The 18,204-nt window shown below is 38.6% G+C and overlaps 1 protein-coding gene across 7 annotated transcripts in view; it reads left to right on the forward strand.

The window, feature by feature from the left end:
- ERAP1 (endoplasmic reticulum aminopeptidase 1) overlaps nucleotides 1-18,204 on the forward strand; it is a 34,966-nt gene that overhangs the window by 13,221 nt on the left and 3,541 nt on the right. For all 7 annotated transcript variants that reach the window (XM_032156771.2, XM_058440687.1, XM_058440685.1 and 4 more), the window contains 13 exons: nucleotides 689-843; nucleotides 1,137-1,250; nucleotides 2,455-2,586; nucleotides 3,375-3,506; nucleotides 3,649-3,720; nucleotides 5,332-5,486; nucleotides 7,497-7,576; nucleotides 8,075-8,258; nucleotides 9,957-10,113; nucleotides 10,793-10,977; nucleotides 12,184-12,345; nucleotides 12,838-12,978; nucleotides 13,531-13,612. In XM_032156771.2, the coding sequence (XP_032012662.1) occupies nucleotides 689-843; nucleotides 1,137-1,250; nucleotides 2,455-2,586; nucleotides 3,375-3,506; nucleotides 3,649-3,720; nucleotides 5,332-5,486; nucleotides 7,497-7,576; nucleotides 8,075-8,258; nucleotides 9,957-10,113; nucleotides 10,793-10,977; nucleotides 12,184-12,345; nucleotides 12,838-12,978; nucleotides 13,531-13,612 (1,751 nt within the window). The remainder of the gene's footprint in view (nucleotides 1-688; nucleotides 844-1,136; nucleotides 1,251-2,454; nucleotides 2,587-3,374; nucleotides 3,507-3,648; nucleotides 3,721-5,331; nucleotides 5,487-7,496; nucleotides 7,577-8,074; nucleotides 8,259-9,956; nucleotides 10,114-10,792; nucleotides 10,978-12,183; nucleotides 12,346-12,837; nucleotides 12,979-13,530; nucleotides 13,613-18,204) is intronic.

An 18,204-nucleotide genomic window follows, 5' to 3' on the forward strand; every position in this document is an offset into this window, starting at 1 on the left:
ATTTTCTTTCTTACACGAGCCCTTAAAACTATTGTATGTTTGATTTTTTAGGTATATGTGGGTCTTGGGCATCCAAAATAGAATGGATTATTGTAATTGTTAAGTTTTTCAATTTCCAAACTCCTCATCAGAAAGTTAGAAATGGAGTCAAGAGGCCTGAAAAGGCAGGCACGGTGGCTCATGTCTTGTAATCTCAGCACTTTGGGAGGCCCACGCAGGTGGATTACTTGAGCCCAGGAGTTTGAGGCCAGCCTGGGCAACATGGCAAAACCCTGTTTCCACAAAAATTCAAAAATATTAGCTGAGTGTGGAGGTGCAGTCCTGTAGTCCCAGCTACTTGGGAGGCTGAGATGGGAGGATCACCTGAGCTTGGGAGGTTGAGGCTGCAGTGAGGTATAATTACGCCACTGCAAATGCACTCCAGTATGGGTGACAGAGTGAGACCCTATTTCCAAAAAAAAAAAAAAAAAAAGGCCTGAGATGCAAGTCTGACTTTGCCACATTTATAGCAAAGTGATGCTGAGTCACTAAGCCTCTTTTTCTCCACTGTGAAAGGTTCTTCCAGTCTAGAGCTCCATGATTATGCATGGGCAGCTGGTTCAAACATGTATCCATTCTGAAGATTAGTGTGTTTGGGCGAATGTGTAGCTTAGAGACTGGTAATGTATTTTATTACTTCCTTTCCAAGATCTTGCTGCTATTCCCGACTTTCAGTCTGGTGCTATGGAAAACTGGGGACTGACAACATATAGAGAATCTGCTCTGTTGTTTGATGCAGAAAAGTCTTCTGCATCAAGTAAGCTTGGCATCACAATGACTGTGGCTCATGAACTGGCCCACCAGGTACAAGCTCATTCACACTTCTAATAAAGTATAAACTACATTTATATTGCTTTTATGGGACGTATAAGGCTATTTAAATATTGTAATTTTTACTTTGTCTTTTTTTAATAGGAAAAATTGTTTCTCCAAAGCATTTGTTTTTATGTCTTATAATGCATGTTGAACTTTTTTATTTTTACCTTGATTAAATATTGGTCCTATAAATATATGTTAACATTCGTAAACTTATATTAGACATCTAAAATATACTTCTTTCTGAATGTCTTTGTTTATGGCTTATGTTGTGCTTTTAGTGGTTTGGGAACCTGGTCACTATGGAATGGTGGAGTGATCTTTGGCTAAATGAAGGATTTGCCAAATTTATGGAGTTTGTGTCTGTCAGTGTGACCCATCCTGAACTGAAAGTTGTAAGTAGTTATTTATCCTTCACATTTTAGGTTAATTTGTTGTTTTGTTCAATATTGCTGGAAAATATTTACTAATCTTTGATTATAGAACATATAAAAATATTTCATTGATAACTTCCTTGACAGTTTAGATATGAATCATGTTTCAAAAATGCTAGTGAACTTTCGAGATATATCACAAAGACTTATTTACAAACTCAGTTGTGAATCTATGATTGTTTGTAAATTGTCCAATTTTATCTTTCTGAATATCAAAGAAATAGAAATAATGGCAGCCTAAATGTTCCATTTCATTTTCCCAACCTTCAGGTTGCTCATTGCAGAATTATTAGGTACAGATTACTGATATCTCAATAGGATGCTACTTGCCAAATCAAATGAGTTATACTTAAGGTAACTGCACATTTGATTGTATAACAACCTAGGCTTCTGGATCACAAATTTATTGCTTTGGAACTGCTATATGGTTTATTTTTTAAATCACCACATTTAACTTAAGAAAATCACATATAGCAAAATTAAACTTATGTAAAAATTTTTTTATCCTACTCCAATGATTCTTTTCATCTGTAAACATTTATTCCTATTTTCATCTGCCTGTATACATTATTTAAAATATACATTTGTGAATATTTATTACTGCCTATTTTCAACTGCCTGTGTACATAATTAGAAAGTACATATCAGTATTGCTTTATAATCATAAATATTTTCTTATGTTTCTACATAATCTTTAGTAATAAAAATGATTATGGATACATATTATCCTGTTGAGCTAATGTGCTCTAATAAAGCTGGTTAAGGTTCTCCATTTATTTTCATTGTATGTTTTTAAAGGTAAGTATCTTTGCTCTAAAACAGCACAGACAATGATTGGAAATGTTGAAATTACAGTTAATTTCTTGTTTTGTTGCTGTTTGGCTATAGGCATAATCGTTTCATTTTTAGATTAATATGAAATTTTCTTTATTCTAAAGGATTTAAGATGAACAAAATCTATAATGTTTAACTAAAATCATTGTTTCTTGGGTAGTTTTTAGAATATATTAATTCTATTTTGTTTCATAAATATTAGGAAATATGGAATAGATTGCCCCCAAAATGTGAAGTATGGACTTCTTGCCTCAGATAAAATGTCCCGCCTTTGACATTTTTTATCTAAATGTAAATCATAGGTGATGTTTTCTTTTTTCTGTCTCAATAGGGAGATTATTTCTTTGGCAAATGTTTTGACGCAATGGAGGTAGATGCTTTAAATTCCTCACATCCTGTGTCTACACCTGTGGAGAATCCTGCTCAGATCTGGGAGATGTTTGATGATGTTTCTTATGATAAGGTAAAAGTAGATTGAATATAAGGATACAGTTTAGATACTAAAGTTATACATACTGGGGTGGAGAAGTTATAGGCAAGGTTGTGGGGTTAAACCCAGATTGAATGCCTTCTCTCTTGACACGTGCTGGCTGGAGTTAACTCTTTTAGGCCTAACTTGCAGTTTGGCTCATAAACCTGAAGATTCTTTTATGGGAAATTCTTCATATATTCTTTCTTGGGTTGAAAATTCATGGCTTACAGGAATACAGTGTCTGGGAAGACTCTTGTTCCCTCTCTCATTGTGACTCCAGCTCCATCAGCCCTCCTTGCTCAAGGCTGCCTGGGCTCCCTGGACATATCCACTTTTCCTTCCCTGGCATCTACCTCAGCCTCCATCTCTAGTGCTCCACCCCTTTGTTGTACTGGCCTCTCCTTAGTCCTGCCCTGGAATGGCAGTGGGAGAGCCAGGTAGTAGCTCAAGGTCCAATGTTTAATCTGCACCATTATCCCCACTCACATGTGAACAAAGGGAGTTGGCAGATGATGCAATTTGCCCCATCAGGAGGTCTGGCTACTGATAGAAAATAAGGGCCTCAGTGGGCTCAGAGCATAAACAATCACATTAGACAAATCTGCTGCCTAAACAGGTCCAGGTTTAACCTGCTTACTCCGTTTCACAAATTGCCAGACATTAACGATGTTACTGCAGTTGCATTTTCAAAGAAATGTGTTTTATTGCAAAAGAATATGTGATTTCAGATGAGATTGCAATGAAACTATAGACAACAATTATTTCTATTATCTTTTCAGGGAGCTTGTATTCTGAATATGCTAAGGGAGTATCTTAGTGCTGATGCATTTAAAAGTGGTATTGTACAGTATCTCCAGAAGCATAGCTATAAAAATACAAAAAACGACGACCTGTGGGATAGTATGGCAAGTGTGAGTATGTTTTTGAATATCTCTGCATTTGGGATTGACAGGCTTATCATCTTGTTTTGTTTTCCCTGCATCCTGTTAATCCCTCTGAGGAGAATCATTGTTTTCTATAGAAATGAGTGATGTGTTTATTTTTGATATTTAGATTTGCCCTACAGATGGTGTAAAAGGGATGGATGGCTTTTGCTCTAGAAGTCAACATTCATCTTCATCCTCAGTAAGTTTCTATATCTGTACGTGTTCCCCCAAGCACATTTTTTTATTACATATTCTTTGAAAGATAGCTCTGTGCCAAACTTTCTGAGGTCCTTGATTATATCACCCTCATTCCAGATAAGACTGCATTTAAACTATACCATACTCATAATCTTTTTCAATTTTTCTTAAAGTGTATCTATACAGGAGGGTTGCAGAGCTTTCTTTGGTAATGCTTCTCACTGATACTAATTTCTTCAGCTTCCCTTTTAAAGCAGTGGATTTATGACATGTTTCTATAGCAGATTACGGCTGCATTGTAGCAGTCAAAAGGATATGTCAGTCATTTCCAGAGCTCTGCATTTGTACAAAGACAATGGCACTGAGCATTCTTGAACACTTGTCATGTGTCCGTCACATGTTAAGCACTTAAATATATCATCTCCTTTACTCTTCATAATAAACCTGTGAGCCGGGTACTATTACTATCCCTATTTTTAAAGTTGAGAACATGAAATACAAAGACATCTGATTGGTAAATTGCAGAGCAGAGATTCGAATTTAGATCTAACTCATGTTTTTAACTGCTAAGCTATAAAGTATTCATAACATCAAGTCACAAAACAGCCTGAGTCTCTGTTCATCTAGACTTGTGGGAAGTTTTCAGAGGAAGCTGAGGGTGAGTCTGGAGATTCAACAGAATTTTATCTTTCTTTTTTCTTTTTATATGTTTACTTTCTTGGCTTTTTTGTTCCTAGAGATTGCTTTATTCAGTAGTTTCTAGATTTGTCCTGTGGCACATTTTATCTTTTTACTATACTCTTTTTTTTTTTTGAGACAGAGTCTCACTCTGTCGCCCAGGCTAGAGTGCAGTGGCGCGATCTCGGCTCACTGTAGCCTCTGCCTCCCCGGTTCCAGCGATTCTCTTGCCTCAGCCTCCCAGGTAGCTGGGATTACAGGCACACGCCACTACACCCGGTTAATTTTTCTATTCTTAGTAGAGATGAGGTTTCACCGTGTTCACCAGGCTGGTCTTGAACTCCTGACCTCAGGTGATCCACCCACCTCAGACTCCCAAAGTGCTGGGATTACAGGCATAAGCTACTGCGCCCAGCCTTTACTACCTCTTAAATCATTTCTTAAAAGCTTTTTTAGTATCAAAAAACAGCTCGTTTTGAGTTCCCACTATTTGTCGAGTGTGGGTCATCTCTGTGTTCTCACTTTAGAAACACAGGCTCTTGACTGAACAGTGTTTCCACCTTGCTTGTCTGAAACCAGCATAGTTAGGTAGGTATTGAAAACCCGGCACTTTCTCTCCCTTCTCTTCCCTCATTCATTCACATGCCTGCTCTGTGCCCAGTGTTATTGCCAGCCCCAAAGTGTGCCCGGCAGAACTAGGTATGCTACCTGTCCTCCAGACACATGTGTAGTGGAAGAAAATGACAAGCAAACAGTTGGTGCTCTGGTGGAGGTGTGATGGCTGGGGACGTCACACTGAGAAAGGGATCAGAAAGTGCTCCAAAGAGGGGAGGTTGGCAACTGGTAGCGGCTGTTTGAGCATAAGCTGGTGTTCTGTCTTTTCTTAGAGTTGGGTTAAATGGGTGATGTGTCTGCCTTTTTGTGTACACACCAGCACTGGCATCAGGAAGGGCTGGATGTGAAAACCATGATGAACACTTGGACACTGCAGAAGGGTTTTCCCCTGATAACCATCACAGTGAGGGGGAGGAACGTACACATGAAGCAAGAGCACTACATGAAGGGCTCTGACAGCGCCCCGGACACTGGGTAATGCTCTGAGAGTAAAATTCATTTTGTTGTCTAGGTAACATCTGCCTTGTAGGATGGAACCTTGCTTTTGAAATAATGCCCTTACCGCTATTGCTAAAATATTTCAACTACATCTGTGTATCCTGTGAAGTTGACTTATACTCCCTGCCCCCATCTTCCCAAAAGGATTAAGGAGGCTTTAAACCTTGGTTATTCTCAGTAAAGTTGACAATATAATTACTTTAACATTCTCATATTTTGTTATTTGATATGATGGTAATTTCTGGTTACTGGCTTGCAATCAGCTCCAACCTAAGCAACTGCTACTAGATTACGATAGTGCCTAGCATTGAGCTGGAGCTGAGGACAAAAGAATTTAGGTGACTTCCGAGAATGATGAGAGACTCAGTTGTCTTCTTCTGAGTTAGATTTGGAACCTGTTTGTCAGCTTAATGCTATAGAAGAATATTATTGGAAACAAGATGCTGCAATTTGATTGACCCTGGATGGATACTGTTAAAAAATTCTTTCATCTTGAAACAATTTCAGACTTACAGAGAAGTTACAAGAATAACACAACAAATTCCTATATATCCTTTACCTAGATACAAGTTAACTCTTTACTCCTTTACTTTCTTCACCTCCCTCCTTTCTCTCTTGCTCTCTCTCTTTCTGTATATATATATATGTATATGTTTGTGTGGATATATATGCGTGTGTGTATACATATACATGCATGTGTGTATACATATACATATATACACACACGCATATATATATACATATGTATATATATACACCTCCCTCCCCCATCTTCCCAAAAGGATTAAGGAGGCTTTAAATCTTGATTAATCAATACCATCTATCTACATAGACACCTATATACATATCTCTATATGTATATACTTGGCATATGTTTTTCTGAACTGTTTGACAGTAAGTTGATGACATGATTCCCCTTCACACCTAAATGTTTCAGCATAGTATTTTCTAAAAAAACAACATTTATGGCCGGTCATGGTGGTTCACGCCTTTAATACCAGGACTTTGGGAAGCCAAGGCAGGAGGATCACCTGAGGTCAGGAGTTTGAGACCAGCCTGGCCAACATGGTGAAACGCCATCTCTACTAAAAATACAAAAATTAGCTGGGTGTGGTGGCGGGCACCTGTAGTCCCAGCTACTCAGGAGGGTGAGAAAGGAGAATCACTTGTACCCAGGAGACGGAGGTTGCAGTGAGCCGAGATCGCACCACTGCACTCCAGCCTGGACAACAAGAGCGAAACTCCATCTCAAAACAAACAAACAAAAAAAACCAAGAACATTCAGTTATATAACCATAGCCACAGTACAATTATCAAAATTGGGAAATAAACTTTATATAATACTATTATTTATAAATCTCATTCAACTTTTTCCAATTGTCCTAAAAATATCTTTATAGCAAAATAGAAAATAAATTCTGACTTAGGATTTAATACAGGATCACATATTTTATTTAGTTGTTGCATCATTTTGGTCTTCATTTTTTTCTGAAACAACTCTTCAGTCTTTTTTGGGCTTCTTGATATTGACATTTTTTGAAGAGTACTGGCCAGTTATTTTATAGAATGCCTTTCAGTTTGGATTTTCTCCTGTTTCTCCATGATCGGATTCAGCTTACATATCATTGACAGGAATCCCAAGGAGGTGATGTTGTGTCCTTCTTACTACACGATTCAGGAGGCACATGACTCCTGAAGTTAGGCCTCTGAGATGCAATCAGCCAATCACTGTAAAAAGGCTTTCAGGGTTCACGTGAGTCCAAATTCTTAGCTCTACTCAAGGAGTCCAAGAAAAGGAAATAGTGCCCGAGCTGACACTCCCTACAAAGCTGGAAAACAGACTGGGGATGTTTTGAGAGCTTGGCTGTAGCAGTTTTGGTCCTACCTTGTTCTAAACTAACCAGTGCCTGGCACATGATAGGTGATTTAATAACTGCTTGTTGAATTGAATCAACAAATGAACAATTCACCTCTCCTTTCTTTTAGGTACCTGTGGTATGTTCCATTGACATTCATCACCAGCAAATCAGACATGGTCCATCGATTTTTGCTAAAAACAAAAACAGGTAATTTATTTTGGAAACTACTAGTTTAATTCAAAGAGGAATGTGAAAATGTGTAGGATTAAAATGCTGTTTCTTTTGCTATTTATCTTGGTTAAAGCATAAAGGATAAGATTGAAAATGCGTTCTGGTTTCAAAGAAGAATGGCCAACATCTTGTCAGGTGGAGATTATAGTTGAATTATGCAATGCTAAAAAGGAGAGATCACCAGTGAACGTTCCCTATTACTTTGTTAACATTACTGGGTTATATCATATGTATGGCCAGAGATGTAGTTGCATTCTTTTCGTAGATCTATAAATCTCACAAAATTGATGTCTAAAGCTAGTGTTAGCTTTTGTCTATTGAGTTGCTGTTTTCTGGTTTCTGAAAGAAATAAGTGATTATTTCAAATTGTTCAGTATTAAACTCTTCTCTAATTTACTTGCCCAATCTCGGATCAGAAAAGCTTTCATCAGGCAAGGGAGCAAATGGAGCTTTGATTTATTTTATTTACTCTAGATGTGCTCATCCTCCCAGAAGAGGTGGAATGGATCAAATTTAATGTGGGCATGAATGGCTATTACATTGTGCATTACGAGGATGATGGATGGGACTCTTTGACTGGCCTTTTAAAAGGAACACACACAGCAGTCAGCAGTAATGATCGGGCGAGTCTCATTAACAATGCATTTCAACTCGTCAGGTAATACACGCTGCACAAAGTCGCGGTTTATTTCTGAAAGCAGCTGTTATTGTTCAAATTCTTGATTTCTAAAGACAAAAATGATGGACTGATAACAAGAAGTTGAAAGGTGTTTTCCTCTAAGTTTTTCTAACAACCCAAGATTGCTTTTAGCCTTATAATTAACCTCCTGTCTGTGACTACTAAGGCACTTGAAGGAAGGAATCTGTATCTTAATCTTTCTCATTAATAATTCAGATCATACTGAGGCGGAAGTGTAGATACCCAGGAGATCAACATCCTGGCGAAACTCCTTGCCTTGTCCCTGCGTGGTCCCGCAGCTTCTTCTGGCCCTGCTATACTGGATCAGGTTTCTCCCACCACTGGGTCTTTAACAGCCTTGAAGGCTTCTTAGAAGACTAAGTGATACATGCCCAAGTTGTTTGCATTACATTTCTTGGATTAAAGAAGGGTTTTTTTTTCTTTCCTCAACCAGATACCTGAACTTTGCAGCATCTTTATGGAATATACCTCATAAAATGTAGCCCAACCAAATGATCTCTGAGTGTGTGAGGACAGAATTAACAGTACCCTTTTTTTTTCTCCCCCATGACAATGATTTTTAAGGAAATGCTCCCAAAGCCTAAAATTCAAACTTCTTCAACATGTAGGCAGATCTAAAGTCCTAAGAGGGAGCATGCAGGTGGGAAGGATTATCTCTTTCTCCTCATACCCATATCCTTCTGGCTTAAATTTTGAGTGCCTTCTGGTTCTTTTCACCACCATACTGGGCCTCCTGAAGTGAGAAAAAGCAATGGGAGAGAACGTTAAGGGTTGCTTACGTAGCTGTTTCTTTCTGCCTGAAAAATTCCCCTCTGTAGAATATTTCTGCTTGAGCCTTAGAGTGCTTCTTCTTTTTTATTTTTTAACTTATATAATATATACCCTACCACTGAGGTTTTTAACACTAACCCTCTGTAATGAAGGGTTTCTAAGGATATGCAGTGTCTTTGAAATGGAGAAGAAAATGTGTTTCCTCCAGGAACTCATAGTTTTGACCAGATGAAAGTCTGTTTGACCAGGCTTCCTAAAGGGTCTTTGATGGAAATCCCTTGCTTACTCTAGAAGTTCAGCACACAATCCAGTGTTTCACAGGGATAGATGCTGATGTGCTTCCATTCCGGCTTATCCACATGTTAGCCCTAGATGTTACTGTTGGAGAAACTTCCTCCCTAGTGTAAACATGCCAGATGTTGTGTTACATGTGATAGAAAAGAGACTTATATACTAGTTATCTATCCCTTTATTTATTTATTTTTTGGAGATGGAGTCTCTGTCGCCCAGGCTGGAGTGCAGTGGTGCCATCTCAGCTCACCACCTCTGCCTCCCAGGTTCAAGTGATTCTGCTGCCTCAGCATCCCACATACCAAGTACCTGCCACCACGCCTGGCTATTTTATGTATTTTTAGTAGAGACGGGGTTTCACTATGTTGGCCAGGCTGGTCTTGAACTGCCGACCTCAGGTGATCCACCCACCTTGGCCTCCTAAAGTGCTGGGATTACAGGCATGAGCCACCGTGCCCAGCCATAGTTATCTATTTATAAGGGACATTTATATCTGATTGCTTGTTTTGCTAGAAGATTAAAATATATTTTGAAGCAAAAAGTTGACTTCCCGGATTTACTTTTAAACCACTAACCACAGTGTCTCTTGGTCAGCATTGGGAAGCTGTCCATTGAAAAGGCCTTGGATTTATCCCTGTACTTGAAACATGAAACTGAAATTATGCCCGTGTTTCAAGGTTTGAATGAGCTGATTCCTATGTATAAGTTAATGGAGAAAAGAGATATGAATGAAGTGGAAACTCAATTCAAGGTAAAAGCCTGAAATAAAAGTTATGTAATTATTATTTCTTTTGTGTTAAAAAGTGTTAATCGTGTGTGTGTGTATGTGTGTGTGTGTGTATCTTTATATACATATTAAGGAAAAGCAAATAAATATTAGTTCAGTATTTAGATGCATTAGCAAAGATTTTGGTTTTATTTGGCACTAAAAATAGGAATGGCATTCTTAGACTCTACTTAATTTGCATGGATTTGTTATTTCCTTCCTTTCACAAACCTTTGATTTCATTTTTCTTTCCTATTACGATGGCTGACATTCAGATTTTCTGGGACTCTTCATGGTACTTAAGGAAGAGGCACAAAATTGTTATGCTTTGCAAAATGTCATGAAGTCTTGTTGCATAATTTGCTCTCAAAATTTAGTCATATAAACTCTGAGTTTGTTTTAAAAGTGGCAATTCATCCTGACTTTAAGTAGATAGGATATCTTATGAAAGTTTGTTATGAAAATATGAAAGTCATTCATCATTATTTATTGTTTTCAACCCTTTTATAATTAAACAGTGCTGCACGATTTATACATAATCTAACATAAAAGTTAGATTATGCTTTAAAAATTAGCCCCCATCATCTGAGACCATAATGGATTATATTAACATGAAATGACCGGTGACAATACTGGTCCCTGTTCCCCTGTACAACGCCCTCAGGCCTTCCTCATCAGGCTGCTAAGGGACCTCATTGATAAGCAGACGTGGACAGACGGGGGCTCAGTCTCAGAGCGAATGCTGCGGAGTCAGCTACTCCTCCTCGCCTGTGTGCGCAAGTATCAGCCGTGCGTACAGAGGGCAGAAGGCTATTTCAGAAAGTGGAAGGAATCCAATGGAACCTTGAGGTCAGTCCTTACTAAATAACCAATTTGTTGATGTGAAGGGTATCTTTTCTGTTTTCCATCATTGGTACTAAACATTAGGGAAAACAAAAAGTATAAGTGTCTCCCCTGCTGCCCTTTTTTGGAAAATAAATTGCTTTTTAAGATTTATCTATGTATCTCGTAACTTCAAGAAATGCTAGGAGGGAACTTCTGTGCATAAAACTCAAATATCTGGGGAGTTAGGATGGTATTGGAATAATTCCCATTTTGTGTAGGCAATGCAAAATCGTATTAAACGGTGACAGCCATGCCATAGAGAAACACATGCATTGTATTTTATAGTAGTTTCTTTGGGCTTCCAAATTCCCTGACAGGGATGCGTAGTAATTGCTGACACTGTCTAAGCAAGGTAGGATTTTACCATATCTGGAAATCCCTATTCTTGCTACACTTCAGTCCTTTTTACATTTGGAGCTTAAACTCCACCCAGGAAACATTTATGCCAACAACCTGCATGCTTCAGCTTAAAGAAATCCAAACAGTGGTCCTACTGCAGTCCTGACTTGTGATCATGGTGTAAATTTTGAATATAGTTTGCATTTCTTTTGGCTGGAAAGGTGATCCCCTGTGGAGTCAGTCAGCATCATTAAAGTATTTAAATATGTAGGTATTTATAAAAATGGCATTTCACGTTACATTTTTGAGAAGGCTACTTAAAACCTAATTTTAGATATTTTTCTCTTGCCTTTTTTCTTTATAAAGTGTAACTAGGCCGGGCGCAGTGGCTCACGCCTGTAATCCCAGCACTTTGGGAGGCCGAGGTGGGCGGATCACAAGGTCTGAGGATCAAGACCATCCTGGCTAAGACAGTGAAACCCTGTCTCTACTAAAAATACAAAAAATGAGCCGGGCGTGGTGGCAGGCGCCTGTAGTCCCAGCTACTCGGGAGGCTGAGGCAGGAGAATGGCGTGAACCCGGGAGGCGGAGCTTGCAGTGAACCGAGATCAAGCCACTGCACTCCAGCCTGGGCCACAGAGTGAGACTCTGTCCAAAAAAAAAAAAAAAAAAAAAAAGTGTAACTGAAGGAAATCAGTAGTTTTTGTTTATATTTCCAGGCATGCTTCTCTGATCATGGGGAAAGTTCAGCAGTTCATAATTAGTCACCATTATGCCTCTAAACATACTTACTGCATCTCAGATTCTCACCGAGTGTGTTCCTTTCTATAGCCTGCCTGTCGACGTGACCTTGGCAGTGTTTGCTGTGGGGGCCCAGAGCACAGAAGGCTGGGATTTTCTTTATAGTAAATATCAGTTTTCTTTGTCAAGTACTGAGAAAAACCAAATTGAATTTGCCCTCTGCACAACCCAAAATAAGGAAAAGCTTCAATGGTGAGTCAGTCATTCATTCATATTCATGTGGCTAAGGGAAATTAGATTAGATTAGATCATTCTGGCATCTATTTTTGTTTTCTTGGCCAGGAATTGTCTATCCTGCTGGGAACGTACTGAAAGTCGGCACACCTCTAAGTAGAAAGGCAAATAATTAGGGAGAACCAGGTCTTAGGAAAAATATTTAAAGGTGTATACATTTGTGCATCTTTAAAATGACAACATATTAAAAATATTTACTAGAGCTACTCTTCCTTAACTATTCTTTTGAGCAAATGAGGGTATATGAGAATGAGTGTTATGAACACTATATAAATGTTAGTTTTTATTATGTAGCTATGGTGGGTTTATCAGGATTCTGGTTACCCATTTATCTTTTTAACCTTTGTTATTGGCAGACTTTTTTTTCTTTTACAAGTAATTTTATTGCAGTGATTCATAACTGTTTCATCACCTAGTCATTGCTAACATTTCTTTTCTTAATCCTTCTAGGCTACTAGATGAAAGCTTTAAGGGAGATAAAATAAAAACTCAGGAGTTTCCAGAAATTCTTATACTCATTGGCAGGAACCCAGTAGGATACCCATTGGCCTGGCAATTTCTGAGGAAAAACTGGAACAAACTTGTACAAAAGTAAGTGGTGCCAAAAATTGTGCTGTGACTGGATAAGTTCATAACTTTACTGTGTTTTAGCCTTGTTGTTTGTAAAAGAACAGTAATAGTCTAAAGGTACTTTTTGATTGAAGATAGGCAGTAGAAGTACTTAAAATATTTGTAGAAAACATAAAACTGGACTTCAGTGCTAACTAGTCAATCTGGACAGGGATGTTTTCCATTCCATCTGGCATAACCCCTTCCTGAGCCCATGGACTTATCTGAAGCCTTCCTCCTTACAGTTCAGCCCAGGCCTTCCATAAGCATGTTTGCTTGTTTGCATCTGTGTTTGTCTAACTCTTATAGCATTTCCTGCCTCTGTCATTTTCTGTTGGATACTTAACCTTTTATTAAGCTGTTGGTGTGTATTATTCTTTACAGCTAGATCTTAACCCACTGGATAGACATCATATTTTATATTTTTCACACCGATCAGTTTTTAGCTGAAAGCTATTATATATAGGAGGCCCTTAAAATATATGTCAAATGAATAAGTATTTCACAACCCATTTTTGAATATTTCCCCTCTAGGTTTGAACTTGGCTCATCTTCCATAGCCCACATGGTAATGGGTACAACAAATCAATTCTCCACAAGAACACGGCTTGAAGAGGTAAAAAAAAAAAAAAAAAAATATATATATATATATATATATATAAACATAAATGAAAATTAGCTAATTAATATGGGGTAGACAAAATATTTTGAAGGTGCAGTGAGTTAGAAACGGATTTTGTCATTCAGAAGTTATTTTTGGATGCTATGGTGTTGACAGCAGCATAAATCAGTTGCAATTAAACTAGTGAAAGCTGTGCCTCAGACACATTAAGAGGTCTTAGCTCTGCCATTAAAAACCTTAGGACTTGAAGAAAAATTACTTGAGATAATTCATCCAAGTTTAAGGATGTTAAAAGTGGGCATTGACCTTTGCCCACTTTTTGATGGGGTTGTTTGTTTTTTTCTTGTAAATTTGTTTGAGTTCATTGTAGATTCTGGATATTAGCCCTTTGTCAGATGAGTAGGTTGCAAAAATTTTCTCCCATTCTGTAGGTTGCCTGTTCACTCTGATGGTAGTTTCTTTTGCTGTGCAGAAGCTCTTTAGTTTAATGAGATCCCATTTGTCAATTTTGGCTTTTGTTTCCATTGCTTTTGGTGTTTTAGACATGAAGTCCTTGCCCACGCCTATGTCCTGAATGGTATTGCCTAGGTTTTCTTGTAGCATTTTAATGGTTTTAGGTCTAACATTTAAGTCTTTAATCCATCTTGAATTAATTTTTGTATAAGGTGTAAGGAAGGGATCCAGTTTCAGCTTTCTACCTATGGCTAGCCAGTTTTCCCAGCACCATTTATTAAATAGGGAATCCTTTCCCCATTGCTTGTTTTTGTCAGGTTTGTCAAAGATCAGATAGTTGTAGCTATGCGGCGTCATTTCTGAGGGCTCTGTTCTGTTCCATTGATCTATGTCTCTGTTGTGGTACCAGTACCATGCTGTTTTGGTTACTGTAGCCTTGTAGTATAGTTTGAAGTCAGGTAGTGTGATGCCTCCAGCTTTGTTCTTTTGGCTTAGGATTGACTTGGTGATGCGGGCTCTTTTTTGGTTCCATATGAACTTTAAAGTAGTCCAAAGGACTATAAATCATTCTGCTATAAAGACACATGCACACGTATGTTTATTGCGGCACTATTCACAATAGCAAAGAGTTGGAACCAACCCAAATATCCAACAACGATAGACTGGATTAAGAAAATGTGGCACATATACACCATGGAATACTATGCAGCCATAAAAAATGATGCGTTCATGTCCTTTGTAGGGACATGGATGAAACTGGAAAACATCATTCTCAGTAAACTATCACAAGGACAAAAAACCAAACACCACATGTTCTCACTCATAGGTGGGAATTGAACGATGAGAACTCATGGACACAGGAAGGGGAACATCACACTCCGGGGACTGTTGTGGGGTGGGGGAGCGGGGAGGGACAGCATTAGGAGATATACCTAATGCTAAATGACGAGTTAATGGGTGCAGCAAACCAACATGGCACATGGATACATATGTAACAAACCTGCACATTGTGCATATGTACCCTAAAACCTGAAGTATAATAATAAAAAAAATTTTTTTTAAAAATAAAAAAATAAAAGTGGGCATTGAGGTATAAGTAACTGAAGTGGTCACCCAGGTATTGCTAAAGAGGCAGGTCTGGAATCTAGGTTCTTTATAAATCATCCAAGTTCATGGTTCCCTGTCACTTATTATATAACCATCTATCTTCAGAAAGAATTTTAGGCAGCTTTAAGATCCATATATAAAAGAAATGTTAAAATGAAGGACAAAAAGATACATAATGGATAGGTGATAACCATGTGAGGGACTTATGGCTGAGGATAATTCTCGCAATTGTCCCCTGAATTTATCACAGGCATTCCTAGAAGTCAAGGAAAAATGAGGAATCAGTATGAGTTATTCTCATTGTCTGGTAAAAGGGAACATGAAGCATACACGTTTTCTACAAAAGCAGACTTCGGTCCTAAACTCGAGGACTTTGATGTGTGGGCCATTGAGTTCTGTGGTGTCCCTTCTATAATAAGGTTTCCTACAGTAAAGTCGTGGAACAGATTTTACAAGGCTCTTAAACTATGGTACATTTATATAAAAGCTGAGAGGCTAATATTAATTTTTTTTTAGGAGTGGTTCCATTGTGTAGTCTGGTTACACTATTTTCTAGCTTGAGATGGGGAGAGAGCTTTGGAAATGAAAAAGAATGAAGGGTTGTTAGTCATGTAGCTTTTTTTTCCAGTTTTCAGTAGCCTCATCCAGGCTTGTAAAATTAATTTGCATATAAAAATTCAAGCTTGAACTCCAGTGAGGTCTAGAGCAGAGATATTCTGTGTGATGACTGAAGAGCTGTCCAAAGGCTTGACCAGAAAGGTAGTCATCCATAGACAAGATCCATAGCAACAAAGCATTTCATTCATTCACTTGTATTCTCATTAATTCATTCAAGACATATACGCCACACATGGTTTTAGGTTATGGGGCTATAACAGTGGACAGACAAAACCTTTGCTGTCATGGAGCTGAAATTTCTGCTGTGGGAATCAGACAATTACAGACAAATCAACCAATGTCAAGTAGTTACATGCTCTGAAGATGAATAAGGCAAGGGGAGTGATTGGGGTAGAGGGTTGGTGCTGTTTTATAGGATGATTAGGAGACATTTGAGAAGATATTGAAGGAAACGCCAACATCTAGAGGAGTATTGTGAGCAGAGGAAACATCAGGTACGAAGACCCTGAAGCAGGGCATGAAAAGTAAAGAGCCCGAGATGTTATCGTAACGGAGAGCAAACTACGGACATATAAAATACGGGAGTCATCCTGAATCCTTCCTTCCCCACACATCTAACTACGCAAGTCCTGCTGGTCCTCCCTCAGCACATGCACTGGATCTTGTGCACTTCTCTCTGCTCTTACCCCCATCCAATCCTTTCTCATCTCTTGCCTTGCCTATTGCAATAGTGTCCTAGCTGGCCTCCCCCTTGCCACTTTCCCAATAGCAAAACATTTTCCACATTTAAGACTGCAAGTCAGCCCATAACTGACCCTGGCTTCTTGAAACCCTGCCTATTGTTCTTGCAGTAAATTCCAAATCTCTCCTTCCCATGTGTCCACGACCTTGAAGACCTGGCTTCTGAGGACCTCTCTGGTGCCAATTCCCACAGGCTCTCCTGGTTTACTCTCTCACAACACTGCAGCCACTCAGCCTCCTACTGCTCCTGGGCTACCACGTTTCTCCTGTCTTTAAGCCTCTGCACTTTTTCTTCTCTCTGCCTGGCTTGCCCATTCCCCAACTTTTCACTAGAAAGGGGCATTTTATCTTTGAGAGGTCTCGGCTCAAATCACCTTCCCCAAAACCATGCTGTTCAATGCAGGCCACGTCTCCTCAGTTACTAGCATACCCCTGGCATATTTTCTTCATAGCATTTACTTATAGTAATCATATTTACTACTTGTATACCCCAAAAGACTGTAAGCTCCATGAGGGGAGGATGCTTGCCTGATTCACTGCTGCATCCTCAGTGTCTAGCACAGTAATTACAGCAGAGGGATGAATACATATCAGAGTAAATATTGGTGAACAAATGGATGAGGTTAAGTCCCTGATACATGCTGGGTTTGGGGCTTTGCACTTTAACTGTATTATATAACTACATCCTGCACCACTGCTCTTCATTTTACAAATGAGGAGACTGGCTTCCATAGAAGTTAAATCATTTGCTCAAATCAAGTTAGTAGGATAAACCTGTTTTCCTATCCCTGTATTGTGCTACTTATTGCACAGAAATTGTTCTTAAAGAGCCAAGTCTGAATCAAATATTCAGTTGAGATGTTGCATTTCCAAGGCAGGTGAAGACAGAAGAGATGATTTTGGGTTAGGACAAGGGTAAGAGTAATGGTTAACAGCTGGCTTTGCTGTTGTAGAAGGTCTGTTTTTAGTGGAGCTATCATGATGAGCTCCTTCAGGATTAATGATTTGAGTAATTAGTAAAATTATTGATGTGCTTTGTTGAATAGTGCTCCAAGTGATTTTTAATTGACTGTGAATTAATCTTGCATTCTGAGCATGTATGAAACAGTAGGTTGAGCTACAACTTAAAATAGACGGTGGAGAAGTGTTTTCCAGGTTGCTACAGCAGGAGGCCATGCCTTCTGCTCATTGAAAAGTTGTACTGTATTGACATATAATTTTAAAACAACTCTGCATCATTTAAAATTGAAATCTCATCTTTCTAAAACCCATTCCTACTCCCCTCTTTATTTCCAAACTAATAATATGGTATTATGACATGGATTTCTAAGGAATTGGCTGTCTGGAATCTATGCTGAGTAAATAATACATCTTGGTCTACATTCGCTTCCTGAATACCAAATCAAAAATTGATGGATTAAGGCTGTGAAAATTTATGGGAAAAGGGTAATAACCCTTTAAGGTGAAACAGAATCGCACAATGGTCAATCCTGTGGCAAAGCCAGCCTATCTGTCATGTGAGCTCAAGGGGTTAAGATACCCAGAAACGAAACAAGAACAAACATATTTTTCAGGAGATAGCCAAGAGTTTCTTATCTCTTTAAAATCATGGGGAACTTTATGTGGATTTTATCTTGAGACAACAATACATGAATTGCAGATTAGGA

Source organism: Hylobates moloch, unplaced genomic scaffold (genome assembly GCF_009828535.3).
Source record: "Hylobates moloch isolate HMO894 unplaced genomic scaffold, HMol_V3 SCAFFOLD_6, whole genome shotgun sequence".
Classification (NCBI taxonomy): Eukaryota; Metazoa; Chordata; class Mammalia; order Primates; family Hylobatidae; genus Hylobates; species Hylobates moloch.